General features: G+C 44.1%; 1 protein-coding gene across 1 annotated transcript in view; it reads left to right on the top strand.

Moving 5' to 3' along the window:
• Positions 1-14,345, top strand: part of SH3RF3 (SH3 domain containing ring finger 3) — a 258,246-nt gene that overhangs the window by 147,359 nt on the left and 96,542 nt on the right. The window contains exon 2 of the mRNA XM_055702859.1: positions 13,239-13,514. Within this exon, the coding sequence (XP_055558834.1) occupies positions 13,239-13,514 (276 nt within the window). The remainder of the gene's footprint in view (positions 1-13,238; positions 13,515-14,345) is intronic.

The following is a 14,345-nucleotide window of genomic DNA, read 5'->3' as shown; positions in this document are numbered from 1 at the left end:
TTTTAGTAGTATTATGATGATGATGAAGATGCACAGGGACAGCACTTTGACAGCTTTAACCTGAAAAGGCACCAAGGAGCCCTGTAGTATGTCAGCAAGCAGCCAAAGCACCGAAAAATCCTTAAGGCATAACTTTGACCCATATTCTGTAGATAATCAACTTTCCTCTCACCAAATGGGATTCAGGAGAATGACATAAAAGCGTGATTTGCATTATGAAGCCTTGTATCTTCCTTGATGTTTTCCTTGTCTGCTGGAACTGCTGTTGCTTCCTAACATCAAACCACACAGAGGTTTGCTCCAGTCAGGGGAGTAGCTGAACTGCTCCTAACGGGAGCCCAGCACGGCGGCAGAGGGGACCTTTCCCGCCACAGGACGTGAGAACTCGTGGCATCAGAGTGCAAGATGCTCTTTGGCCTCTTCAGTACAGCGAGGCCACAGAAGGCATGGGGCAGCCCTCCTCTGTGACCACCCAGTGCTCGTCAAAGCCAGAGCTGATTAAAGCCCTTCTGGCAGCCAGCTGGCTAACCTGCAGGAAGGTGCCACTCTGTCCTGTGTCATGGTGTAACCCCAGCCAGTGACTAAGCCGCAGGCAGCCGCTCGCTCACTCCCCACCTACCCACCCCCCGCCCCCCGCAGTGGGATGGGGGAGAGGATTGGAAGAGTAAAAGTGAGAAAACTCATGGATTGAGATAAAGACAGTTTAATAGGTAAAGCAAAAGCCATGCACACAAGTAAAGCAAAACAAGGAATTCATTCACCACTTCCCATGGGCAGGCAGGGGTTCAGCCATCCCCAGGAAAGCCGGGCTCCATCAAGCATAATGGTGACTTGGGAAGACCAACACCATAATGCCAAATGTCCCTTCCCCTTCCTTCCTCTTCCCCCAGTTTATATATCCTCAGCAGGATGCCCTATGGTATGGAATATCCCTTTGGCTAATTTGGGTCAGCTGTCCCAGCTGTGTCCCATCGCAATGTCCTGTGCCTCTCCAGCCCTCTTCCTGGCAGGGCCTGAGAAGCTGAAAAGTCCTTGACTTAGTATAAACATCACCCAGCAACAACTGACATCAGTGTGCTGTCAGTATTGTTCTTATACAGAATCCGAAACACAGCACTGCTCTAGCTGCTAAGAAGAAAATTAACTCTATCCCAGCTGAAACCAGGACACCTGTCAGCAGGACTGAGGCTTGAAAGCCACTCCTAATCGTCTTTGTGTAGAAAGCACATGTCAGTAAATTGTAGCTAATGAGTCATTTCAGGGCAAGGAACCTGGATGGGAGGACAAAGCAGAGGCAGGATGCAGGGAGGCAGGGAGCCTGCATTCCCGCCAAGGAAAGGGCAGGGTTCCCAAAAAATAAGGTCCTGTTCTGGGGAAAATAACGAGCACAGGGACACTTTTCAGAAACAGAGCTGAAATGCTGTGATTTAAAAAGCATGGATTTTTCATTTTTAATGGATACCAGATATTTTGATATTACCAATCATGACAAACCGGGGGGGGGGGGGGGGGGGGGGGGGGGCGGGAATAATCTCTCTTAATTCCTGACAAATAGGTCAGCATGTTCATTCCTTCAGACAACACGTGCATAGAGACCCACGACGTACTCCCACTTGAGAAGGTCCCCGACAGCGAAGGGACGAGGGGGTTGCTCACTTGCTCACACAGTGCAGATGTGGATGAGCTAACTTTTCTCATGCTAACATTTTGAGCCAAGAATATTTCAACATTAACATCACCTAATGCAGTTTCATCTCACTGGCTATAAAGCCTGTCCCAGTGCAAAAGAAACCGTGCGATTTTCATGTAACTATGAGAAAAGAGCCATAGCCGGTTTTGTGTAACAGGATTTGTGCGGGCTGTTGGTAAGGGCATGCTGCTGATAAATCAGGTTCAGTTGTAAATATTCTCTAGTGACATGGGAATTTATCCACCTATTGAAGTTTACAGCTGAGCTACCAAGGAAACATGTTCCTTAGCTCCACTGTATGCAGCACATTGGTGCATCTATCAAATGCCCTGTCAGTTCAGGGAAGGCACAGTTCAGGTAATACAGTATTTATGAAACTGTTAATACTATCTCAGAAAGTTCTCACAGAGTATGTTTTTTAAAGCTGCCTTATGAAAACTTTGGACAAGGGGAAAGCAGGGGATATATTTTCAGTTCTATACTGCAGGGCTCTGCTCTCTGCTCACGTGCAGTGAGGAAGACAACAGAAAAAGATGTTTCCTAAGCACCGTACTTACTTATTATAAAGCATACAGTAAAATCAGTATAAGCAAGTCAAACGCTATCTTCTACAGAAGCGTTAGGGTTTAAGTAGGAATTTCAGATCCTTCCCTTCATCAGAAATAAGAATTAAGGCTGTCTTCTCATTCTTCACCCATTCACCCATTTCGGTTTATGACCCACCCTGCCAATGTCACTGTTCTTTGAGTGGACTCTTTTTCATCACATTCTTATATCAGAGGGTCTTCATGATCAGTTATCTTTTACTGCCTCTCCCATGCTCCCTGGAAACCCTGGCAGTGGCCGTGCTCGCTCCACTGTAAAACCATTGCTGTTTTACCCTTCAGACCTTGCTTGCAATACTCTGCCTGACACCCTCAGAGACTCCTCAGCTCCTCAGCAGATGCAGGTTTCTGTATGGAGGAATGATTCTAATAAGGTCCTTGAACAAGCCTATGTCACCTCAGAAAGACAAATTTAAAAATTCCTTCATTTTTAAATTTTTCTGGTTTTTTTGTTTGGGTGCTGGAAGCCTGTGAGCTGAGACTGCCGAAGTGGCTTGCATTGTTTCAGCCACTGATTTTCTTGGTTCTTCGTGATTGAAATTATGGGAGAAGCTTTTGCACAACCTTTAAGTTAAAGTTTGCATGAAAGGAGTGAGGGAGAGTGGAAAACATTTTCCTGATGTTTGTTTATTTATGTTTTTAAAAGTAAAAGGAAGTCTCTTCTCCACTGGTAGCAATCCCAGCAAGATTCGCCGGAGTGGGGCTCCCTCTGTTGAGCTCTGGGAGCTTCGCCAGATGGTAAATACAGCTGCCTGCTCCATTTTTGGGGCAGCCGCATCTCCAGACCCTTCCTTACCCCTCTCCCCTCCCTGAAGTCCACCTGAGAGAGAAAAAAATTGCAGTGGAAAACTGCCAGGAAAGCAGGGTCTGGGAGTGGGACCTCCAAGCTTGGACCTGCTTGGAGTCTGCCAGGAAGAAATCCAGCTCTGGTGAGTTGTGGCAGGATTGGACCATAAAGTCCTTTCTGGGGTGGAGGTGGGAGAGGGTTTCTGCTAAGGAAATGGTTGAGTCACAAGGCAAGGAGCCAAGAAGAAAGATGTGGAAAGGCTGGAAAGCAAACCAAAGGTATCGGGCTGTGTAGCAGAGCTACAAAGGCACCACTGGAAAATATAAGCTGTCCCATGCTTTGTCAGCTTCCACCAGGAAAGATCAAATGAAGCAGTTACAGCAGAGATTCATGTTATGGGCTTTTATGAAATACTTCTCAGTATTTTCCCCAAAATGTTCTTTTTTCTTGCTGTGATCTACAGCGTAAAAAATTGTGTAAAATTCCAGGGCTGTAGATGCTGCTGTTGTGGAGGTGAAAGAGCCTGAAAAAACATAAGGGTCTCAAAATTGCACAGCAGGCTGACTTAACTCGTTTCTTTTACCAAAAAACAAGTAAGGACTGGGTTCTGGCAGGCAGCTGGGAAAACCAGGTCCTGCTCCTGACCGAAGCGGTGTTGTCTGGGGAGTAATCAGCGAGAGAGTTCATGTTTATTTAAAGGATTTAAGACACAGTTTGAATGGAGAACACAAGTTATATGACTGCCACAGTGCCTTGAATATAAGGTTTTGTTTTGTGTTTCTCCATAGCCTCGAGGGAGCTCCTGTTTGTTTTATAGCGTGTCTTTATTCGTGGCTCTGGGAGGCTACATGTAGCCAACTTTGCCGTCTTTCTTCCTTGAACTGTTCAAGTAGCACATTGCAGTGAGATTGCCCATTTAAGTTGCAGCAGAAGATGGGCTTTTTTCTATTATTTGCTTTATTCTGTGTCAACCTTCTGCCAGCTCCTGAAGCCCTCATTCAGGATGTTTTTGGTGGCCCTTGCCTTTGCAAGGCAGTCAGTCAGTCGAGGCGTATTTTGTCTGGTGGTTTCTCGTGAAGCCACATTGCATACTTGGGTTAGAAGTCCTCTCAGCTATTGCTTGGGACTCTTTGTAGACCAGCTCCTGCTCTGAAATGTCTGTGTGCAGCACCTGGTCCTTTCACCGGGTGCCCTGCGAAGGATTTCAGGGGTAAAATTTGGCCCTTAAGATCCAGCAACTGTTTTCTGCCTGAAAGGGGAAGGACAGACAGATTCTCAGAACATACCTAGGCTTTTTTAAAGGCTGTGGCTGGCCAGCACATGAGACTTCACTAAATATTTCCCTTGGTAGAGGCTGCCAGCCATTCAGCTTTGTTTCAGAGAAGATTACTTGGAAGATAAAACTCTGTATTGTGCAGGAATTTTCTATACTTCCACGCCGCTTCATCAAGATTAACTGGATTAAAGTGGTTTAACTGAAACCAGAATTTGACCTACAATGCCAGAAGTGTGTTGACAGTAGCACTTACTAAAGAGCAGAGAGTCTGGAAGCTTTTGGGTTTTGCAGAACATGAGGGACTTTGTGCTGACACAGTTAAACAGCTGGCTGGTGTTACCCACTGATTCTCTGGGCAGCGCTAGCTGTGAATTCACTGCTAGAAATCCATCCTGACCCTGAAAATCACGTGTTTTTTAACAGGAGTGCATGTAGTTTGAGAATACTTTGCTTTAAACAACATGTTACTAGGAAAAAGGGATCTTTGAATGTGTAAATATTGGTAGATAATGAGTGACAGGCTGAAGCAACATAAGATGTGAAGGTGTGAAGCTATTTTAGCTGTGATTATGAAACTGGATGAACTCAGCATGGGACAGTCTTGCATTCAGGTTTTTAAACTTCCTAAGAGAAGCGTTATCAGACTGTAAAACAGCTCTTATTTTGGTAAAGTGCAGAATCCCGAACATGCCTGTGTGACAAAGCTGTGTAGTGGAAAGCCTGCTGTTTCTTTCTCAGTTGTGCTGTGTGCATCAACTGCATTTGCCAAGGGAAAGTTTGAAACATACTTTAATCTTGGTGTGTACAAAGATGGACCTTATAAAGTGAAATGCAAGCTGGGCCTGTTTGCTGAATAAACTACAAAATAACCTGTTTGGACACTTTCTCTCCATGTATAAAGACCACCTCTTGGGAAGGCATAAAGGTGTTCCAAAGACCTCCTAGCACCTTCAAAACAGTTTTGGAGAAGGATTTCACCTCTTACTGCAGGTAGGAGCTGTGCACAGCTCAGGTGTGTATCACCTGCATGTGTCCTCGGGTGTCACAAGGACTGCAGCCTTCCACAGCAGCAGCAGGATCAGGACCTAACCATTATGTCCAGGTCCCAAGTTAAATAAAACAGTAGAGCTTTAGTTCAGAAGTTGGGAGGTTTTTTTGTGATTAATTACTATTTATATGGCACTATAAATAAGCATGACACTTTCCAGGGTATATAAAGGATTATGTTCCATTTTCATTCTTCGTGGTGCTGTTTTTGTTGTCGGCCTACTCTCAAAGTTGATTTCAGAAAGCTTGTACCTGCAAACTGTGATTTTTAGGCTTTTACTGACGGTTCACACAGGGCTGACTAATAGCACATTGCTGGGTTTTGTCTCTGCTACTTTATGCGAAATTAGATTTTCTTTGATTCATTTTCCTATAATTAGCTTTCTGTGAAAGCAAATGCTGCAGTGTCACCATCATGATCTGTCAGGCCAGGTGACCCGGGGGTGACAGTGCTTCTCAATGGCTGTACGTAAGACAAACCATCTTACATGGAAGGCAAACCACTTTTTAAGAGTTTTTGCTGTGAGATATAATGGTGATTTGTGATCTGTCATCCTGAAAGTTCCTCTTGAGGACAGAAGCTGCTAAAAACTCTGCAGGTCAGAGATCTTACAGTGGTATACATTTGTTATAACTGCACTGGCTAAAGTTGGCCGCAGCCCCTTGTTTCTTCAGCATGTACGAGTGCTCTCTCTTGCTTCCTAGGGCTGACTAAGAAGAAACGTGTTTTAAGCACCGCTATTGATTTAAGTGACATGTGTTGCTCTTGAAGGATGTTAAACAGAACGTGCCTGTAGCAGGTTGGACAGTGAGGAGCGAGGGGGCAGCGCACAGCCCCTGCGCCGTGGCCCTTACCAAGCCCAGCAGACATGGCTGTGTCATTGCCACCACAACTGAGTCGCTTCTTGTGTTTATTACTGACTGCTCTGTACGCCAGACTGCCTTCTGCTTTGCCATCCCAAATAGATCCAAGCAGGCATTTCATGCTTGTGATTGAAGTCACTCTCAGCTGATTTGAATGGGTGCTTTCGGTGCCAAGATCTGGGTGCTAGTAAAAGGGAACAGCCCATCTCCCCCGCAGTAGCCCTGCTGATGGATGCCCCACCATGCAACCCCTGTCCTCTCCAGCACAGCTGCTGCGATTTCTGCAAAGCTGTTATGGATGGCAGGAAACCATATGCTGAAGTGTCGCCGAGCCTGCTCGTGGGGAGCTGCCTACTAGCTGGAAGATGTAAATGCAGTCCCATGTGTCACCTCCGAATTTTTGCTTGCATAGGCTGGGAGATGCAGAGTAATGTGTGACGCTTCAGAGTAATGAAGCAAAAAATTAACAATATGTGTTTTAATTATTATTTATGCTCCATAGTAATAGTTTGTGTGTTTAATTATAGTTTACCACTGAGATGTGCATGCTTTTCATTACTTTTTCCTTTCTGTGCCTTTTCTTCTTTATCAACATTTGATTTGCTTTGGATGTTTACACTTGATAGTACTTCATGAAAGAGATAAATGTGTATTCATTCATTCAGAGGAACAGACTCTTCCGATATTTGGAGGATGGGGGATATGGAGGTGTTTGAGAAATTTGAAGAACTGCAACAAGCAACATGCCAGTATGTTTTGCTAAAATTACTTCAGTACAGTCAAAAAAAAAAAAAAAAATCCTGTCCTAGTAGTGCTTTTATCAGGCTGTTCCAGCAGCATGTTCTGAGACTGTTTGGTTTCATCCATTCCTGCTTCACCTCTGGTTCTGACTACGAACAAGACCTATGAACCAGAAGGAAGGAGGAATTAAAACACTCATCTGCCTTTTACATTTCCCCAATTCTTTAATCTCTTCATCCCTTCATCTCTCTGAAAACAGGGGTCAGATGAGGCTGCTGCCCCACGAGACAGGCGGCATCAGACCTGTCTCTTGTGGGGGATCCCCATGCACAGAGGAAGCCCTTGAAACAAAGAGGCTGTTTCCCTTCTTTGCACAGCTTGAGCAGCACAAGGCAAGAGCTTGGGGGAGGGAAATTACCTTTCAGTATTAACTTGGCTTTCACATGGCAGGAAAACAATCTTCTGCTCTGCTGTTGCTGAGAGGAGATGTAGCAGAAGCCTCAAGAGGTTTCTTGGGTTCCAGGAATCTGAACACAAACTTGGTTTGAGAGAAGGATTGGATCATAGCATTTCTATCTGGGCTTGGTAGCTGGAGGCCTTGCCTCTGTGTATTTTAGTTTTGATTTCTTATATAATGCAATATATTGATGTCAAGGAGTGGTCTTGGACTTTCCTTCCATGTATTTGTGAGCCAGAAAATCTGGCCAGCCTCTCTGACGATTTTGCATGTGGGGCTTTGATGCTGCTTCAGTGTATGCTCTCCCTGGTTATGCACAGACACAGAAGCTGAAGGCACATTCATCTTAGACATCCAGGCTCTTTGCTCTCTCAAAAAACACCAGTTGCATGGGGAGGCTTTTATTCTCCTTTCCTAAATAATATAAAGTAGGAAAAGAATGTTTTGTGCAGGCACCTGCACTGTACTTCTGGCAAGCATCAGATTTCTTTCTAAGTAGTGACCTCCTTCATCAAGTACCGCATGCAGAAACTGGCAAGCTTTGACCCATGTTGAAGCCTGTGCTGCTTTTGAGCATATTCGAGCCTATGTCTCTTTTCCATCACTTTTGAAAAATTAAGACCTACTCTACCTGTGCAGCTCACACTATAAAAAGCTTTCTACTGGGAGAATTTATTGAAAACAAAGCATATTTGGGTTTTTTTCCCCTCCTTATGCTCTTTGGGATACGTAATGAAATATTTTCCAGCATTGCCACTTAATTGCTTCATGGCGGCTGTTTGTCAATTTGCCAGCAGGTTTCTGCTTAACTGCTACCATTTGACACTGCTGAAACACAAATGCAGAATGATTGAGTTGCCAACATATCATTGAGTCTTCTGCAAGGGGGGGGTTCAGCATATTAATGCTTCAGGCTTTTACGTCAGTATTGATTGTTGAAACAGAAAAGAAACCTTTGGCAGTATTCAGCATTGTGCCAGCATGCATTTACTGGCAGGAAAAAGAAACTGGCCATTGCCATTGACTGTGACTTCATCCCTTCCTTCCTTCCTTTCTTTCTTACATTCTTTATTTCTATACACACCCACACAAAGTGTTGAAATTTAATACACATCATAGCCAAATTCCAGTTAACCTAACAATAAATCAACAGGGCAAATCGATTTCTTGATACAGTCAGATGTGGAGGCCATTTAATTTTGCAGCTGCCTTCATTGTGCCTGGCCAAATGTTATGGCAGCTGGGGAGGGGGGTGACGGCAGGAGCCCCTCAGAGCAGGAGCACAGGTCAAGAGCTGACTTGAAGGGAGGTAGTGGGGTCTCTGCTGGGTCCCCTGCAGGGCAGCCAGGCTGCCCCTGTGTCAGCCTCTGGATGCAGGTGTGGCCATCGTGAGCCAGGTGCCGTGGGGAGAGGAGCATCACAATGGGCCCAGGCAGGGAAAAGGAGACTCCCAGGACATAGTGTTGCAGAAGACCCCAGGATGGGGCCCCACAGCTGAGAAAGTGCTTTGGCTGAGGGGCTGGGGATGAAGTGGATGGTGAGGGAGTACTGAGGTATCTCAGTGGTGTCCACCAGCTGTTGCTGCTGTGGTGCCCAGGCGCAGGAGCAGCAGAGGAGGGGTAAGGAAGGTTTGTTCTGCTGAAGCAGGGAGCCAAAGAAAGTTGTAAGCTTGCCTGCAGTTGCTGGAGGAACATCTCTATGTGCTTATCACTGCCCTCCACCAAAACCTTTGCCAGCCTCTGGTTTTCTTCAGTCGGATTCCTTAGATGACACTTTGCAGCCTGTTTTAGATTAGAAGATTTTGTAAGAAGGACCACCTGGGCATGCTGAAGATGATGTCTGACTGAAATGCCATTGTGTGGAAGAAAAGAGCTGAGGGGAAATAGGAAAGAGCATGGGGCAGAGATTTTGAACAGAAAATGGGAAGGTCATGCTGCCCGGCAAGACTTGGTGCATTTGCACATGACCTGGAGATCGCTCCTGGCTGATCCCCTTCCCTTTGAATTGGGGAAGTCATGTGAAGAAAAGAGGGGTGATTAGGCCAGAATTGTATTGCACAAGGATTTGGCAAAGAGGGAAATAATCATAGGATATAGGAAAATTTCTAAGAATCGCCTAACTGTTGCGGGGCAGTGACATTATAACTAGCAAACAGCAGCAGTGATCATTTTTCTTCTACTTCTGGAATATGCTTAATGCTCCCTCCTTTCAGGTGTAGTTAAGAGGAGCTTTTTGAATCTGATTTGCTTCTCACTTTTGGATGAACCAAAAGTAGGAACAATAATGAGAAACTTAATCTGCTTCTTAGGGACCAGGATTCATTAATATAATCTGACCACTGAAAGTCCACTGAAGCTGGACCTTTTGGCCAGAAAATATCAGCAAGGGAGCTTCAAGAATTTATGCTGGGGTTTGGGGGGTAATTGTGATAGTGAATTTCTCTGTTTGGTCGATTGGAGCAGACACAGCTTTAGAACAGGAAAAGCAGCTTTATTTGAAAAGGGTTGGAGGACTCATGTTATTTTTTTACCTCTGCCTGGGCTACAGTAAATGCAAGATTTACCTGGCATGCTTAAATCAAAATGGGTACTTCTGGCCTTACAGAAAGGCTGGGAAATGTTTAAATCACAGCATTTTTTCCGTAGAAGGCTGACTTTTCCAACAACATGTTCATTTTAAAAAGTACCTCTACAGATTTTTCAGTTGAAAAGCCGTGGCTCAGAATTAGAAAAGCTGTATCTGATAATTGAAACATTTTATTCTGGAAGCACCTTCCCACTGGCAGTGGTAGTTTAAGTACCTAATACGTAGATCTTCCCTGTGCAGGACAGTCCCCAGATGATGTGGTCCATAATTAAGCCCACAAAAGAGAACAGGAACACGAGCACCTAAACTGCAAATTCCCTGGGGTGCCACATTAGGGTCTCCAAATAAAACAATGCCAGATTTCAAATGAAAATTTTTCTCTTGCAATTTGTTTTGCTGAAAAGTTTGCATTTTCATCAGGTGAAGGTATAAACAGGCACCTGAATCATCTTCCAGCCAGCTCAATTAATTAGCAATAAAAGCCCAGCATGTGTTGCGTAAGAATTTCACTGATGATGTGTGAGACTGAATAAAATCCAGTTTCTTTTTCTGTAGCTCTTGGGGCTGTTGACTTTTTACATGTTAAAATGAAGCTTGGGAAGAGAAAGTGGTTAAAAAGTAAAGTGATCTGACCTTGAATTGCTACAAAGATCTTGGGAATAGTCAGGCCTCATCTAGGGTAAGTGATACAGAGAGTGCTTGCCAGGTGTGTGCCTGGATCAGCAGTGGTTCAGTGCACACCTGGCAGAAGTCTTACTTTGTGTTTGATAAATTGTCTCCTCCTAGCATGAGTTAAAGTAATGAATCTTTTATTTCTAAATTACTACAAGGTTCCATAGTCTTTCAGCTTAATATTTTTTTCCTAATTTCAAATAGGTAATGCAATCTATGCCTTACTTAAGGAGTTTGATGGTATCATATGCTTAATCTGTAAAATGCTGGGAAGTGGGGGCAAAGCTTTAGTGTCAAGGGAAATAGCAGAGAGAAAAATATCAGTTGGATGCTGCCACTGATTTGGCAGAGACAGTTTGATATATGCTTTCTTAGCTGGCTGTTGATTTTCTTTTCTGGTTTTATCCTTTTTTCTTTTTTTTTTTTTTTTTGTTATGCTATGTGCTTCCAAAATACTGGTCTTTAACTGGATACCTTCATTCACATACAGCAAAATTCAAAAGAATACAGAGGAAAAAGAAAAACTGTAAGCTGGTAATGAGAAAACCAAGGGCTAGGGAAACATCTGAATGAAATTAAATCCCCATCCAGACACCACGGATAGTGCTCTGTGGAGCTGTGCCTGTTTGACTGCTTCCCTCACTGTGTAGGCAAGATCTGTTGCACATGCTTTTCAAGACCTGCACAGTTACTAAAGCCCTTCCTAATAAAATGAGTAAGTTAATGCCCGTGTGTGAAGGTGCACTCAAAAAACTTACTTTTTGAACAGCATGGTATCTGCCTGCCGCAGTCACCATCTGGCACGCAGAAGCAGCCGGAGGAGCCAGCACTGGCAGGCAGCGCAGATGACGAGCTGGTGCTTCTCCACCTGCCAAAAGATGCAGGTATAGGAGCATAAAACCTGCCCTACCAGAGCAGGTCCATTTAATGCACCCATTGGGATCAAAAAAATGCCTCTGCTTGTTGCTGTAACAAATACCGTAAAAAGTCATCCCAGCATCTTGTTTTCTGGCTGGCATGGGGAAACGGAGTGTTTCCGTCAGGCCGCTCCACCTGATCACCACAGAAAGCATCTGAGTGCTATTCTTATGCACAGGAATGTCATCCAGAAGTACAGGCATAAGAAACACCTGGGGGAATACCAGGCTGTTTTATTACACATATCTTTACTTTTTTATTGTCCCTGTAGGACACCCCACTGACAACCAGTATACAGAGAAGGGAACAGACTACTCGTAGGCATATATATACAACAGAAAATGGTGTCATTTTTGTAAATACATCTCTGAAAAAAAGACTGTTATGAAAGGTTGACTTTACAGGACCCCTTTAACATCCCCAGTGGTATGTGCTGCTACATATTTGTGCTGAGGCTTGCAAGCTGACTCTTAGCTTAAGCTAAATAAAACAAGAATTGGCGTGGGATAATACAATGATACACCTTTTGTCCCCCAGCATGGGTTAAAAGAGCTATTATAGGACCAAAGCAGCAGGCAGCTGTGCCCAACACAATTACCCCCTGCTCTGTGGGATTCAGCAAGAAGGGGAGCAAGTATGCAAGGAGGGCAAGGGCTGCATAAACCGATACCAAAAAGTTGTCCATGCAGTTGCAGCCTGGGGGAGATAATCTTGCACCAAGCCAAAGTGAGCTCTAGGAAAAATTCTTCACAATCAAGTAGTTTCCATCAAATAAATTTCTTTTCTATCATACCAAACTATTAACTTCTTAGGCTTCTTTGCTCTTGTACTGTGATATTGTTTTTTAAGTTTGTTTCTTTTAATGAGAGTGAAAAGCCTCAGAGCTCTTTCTAGTTCTAAAAGAAAGATTTGAGACATTCTGCCAATTCTGCTTTTCCACAGGGACATTAATTCAGAAGCAACAAAGAATATTATAACTGTTTACAGTAGCCCTCAGTGAGGAGCGTGAGACTTGGGGATTTTGAAAGAAGTAACAGTATTTGGTTACAGAATCAAAAGCTAAACTAAAAGCTTCAAACTCAAAATTGTTTGGCGTTATTCAAACAAACACAATGAAAAATTTTCAACTTGCCAACTTTTAGAACCATGTGAATCTTCAGGCTTGTTTTATTTTGTTTATCTTCTGAGCCTCTGAAACCAAAGCAACCCCTGAAGGTCAAAATATCTAATATTTTACCTTTAGACATGTCAGGTTTTACTTGTTTAAACACGTAGTCCTGCTTACATGGTATATTTTGCAAAGTAACAGATGCTGCTTGATGGTGTAAGAGGTAGCACAGGTTTCAACTGAGCTTCAAGAGAACTGCAGTGCCTGCTCTGATATAATAGGCTTACCTTCTCAGTCTTACCATCACACACATCCTAGTTTCCCTGTGAGATCCAGGGTGTAGTGTTATGTAGCAGTCAGCTGCAGTGATTGGGGTAATTTGGTCATGGATTATCGGTTTGCTTCTAGCTGAAAGTGACTTTAAGAAGGAAATCAGTGCTGGTTTGTTTGCGTTTGCTTAAAGATGTTGCATATTTTGTTTCCCCAGAGTGTTTCTCAGCTTCCCTATGGCAAAGCCCTCTATGCGTATGAAGGAAAAGAGCCCGGTGACCTCAAGTTTAACAAGGGGGACATCATCATACTGCGGCGGAAGGTGGATGAGAACTGGTACCATGGGGAGCTCAATGGGAACCATGGCTTCTTCCCCGCCAGCTACATCCAGTGTATTAAGCCCCTCCCGCAAGCTCCACCTCAGGGCAAAGCACTTTATGACTTTGAAATAAAGGATAAAGATCAAGACAAGGATTGCCTGACCTTCACCAAGGTAGGGGAATAGTGTTTTTTTAAAAAAAAAGAGTTTAGAAAGCTGCCTCTGTAGGAACTGATGGCGCACGTGGGGTGGCGGCAGCCAAGTCTGGAGCACAGTGGTGCAGGGACCAGTGGGACATCTGCCTGGCCTCCCTGGCAACTCTGCCTAGGGACCCCCTCCCCTCCATTTGTTTCTTTCAGCTGATTTCTTGTATAAGAAAATGAAATTCCTTGAGCTCAGGCAGCCTAGTGGGGACAGGCTGATGGGGCTGAGTTTCCTTTATTAAGCAGGACATCCCATCATGTAATCTGCTGAAGGACATTGACTTCTCCCAACTTGTAAATCCTTCTTCCTGTAGGGGCAGAGCCTGCTTGGTGGCCCAGCAATGTCCCATGTACCAGCCGTGCTGCAGGACTGGGTGGGCCTAAAGCCTCCCCTCAGGGCAAGCCCCGTGTTAGCATCATTGGGAAATTGCTCCCATTTTGTCTAAAGGGGAAGCCAGTGAGATAGCTCATGCTATGTAGAGCAAGGTTGGTAGAAAGCCAGTGAAAATCAACAATTAGAACTGGCTGCACATTTCTGAGAACATTTTTCTATCTAAAAAGCATACATTTCATCTGCATTGAAATGTTCTGCAAGAACGACTCAATTTCAGAAGAAATCTAATGGAAATGTGTCTTTTAACGTTCCTTATTAAATCAGATGTTCCAGCATTTTAAAATGCTATTCAGCTTCAAAATGTATATTGCATCATACCAATTAGCTGTTGAAATACACTATCATCATATATCACAGTATTTCCTACGTTAAGAACATAAAGACATTAAAAAGTAGACATTTTTAAAA

This window comes from Falco cherrug, chromosome 2, assembly GCF_023634085.1.
Source record: "Falco cherrug isolate bFalChe1 chromosome 2, bFalChe1.pri, whole genome shotgun sequence".
In the NCBI taxonomy this organism is placed as follows: Eukaryota; Metazoa; Chordata; class Aves; order Falconiformes; family Falconidae; genus Falco; species Falco cherrug.
This window is presented reverse-complemented; position numbering and strand designations above follow the sequence as displayed.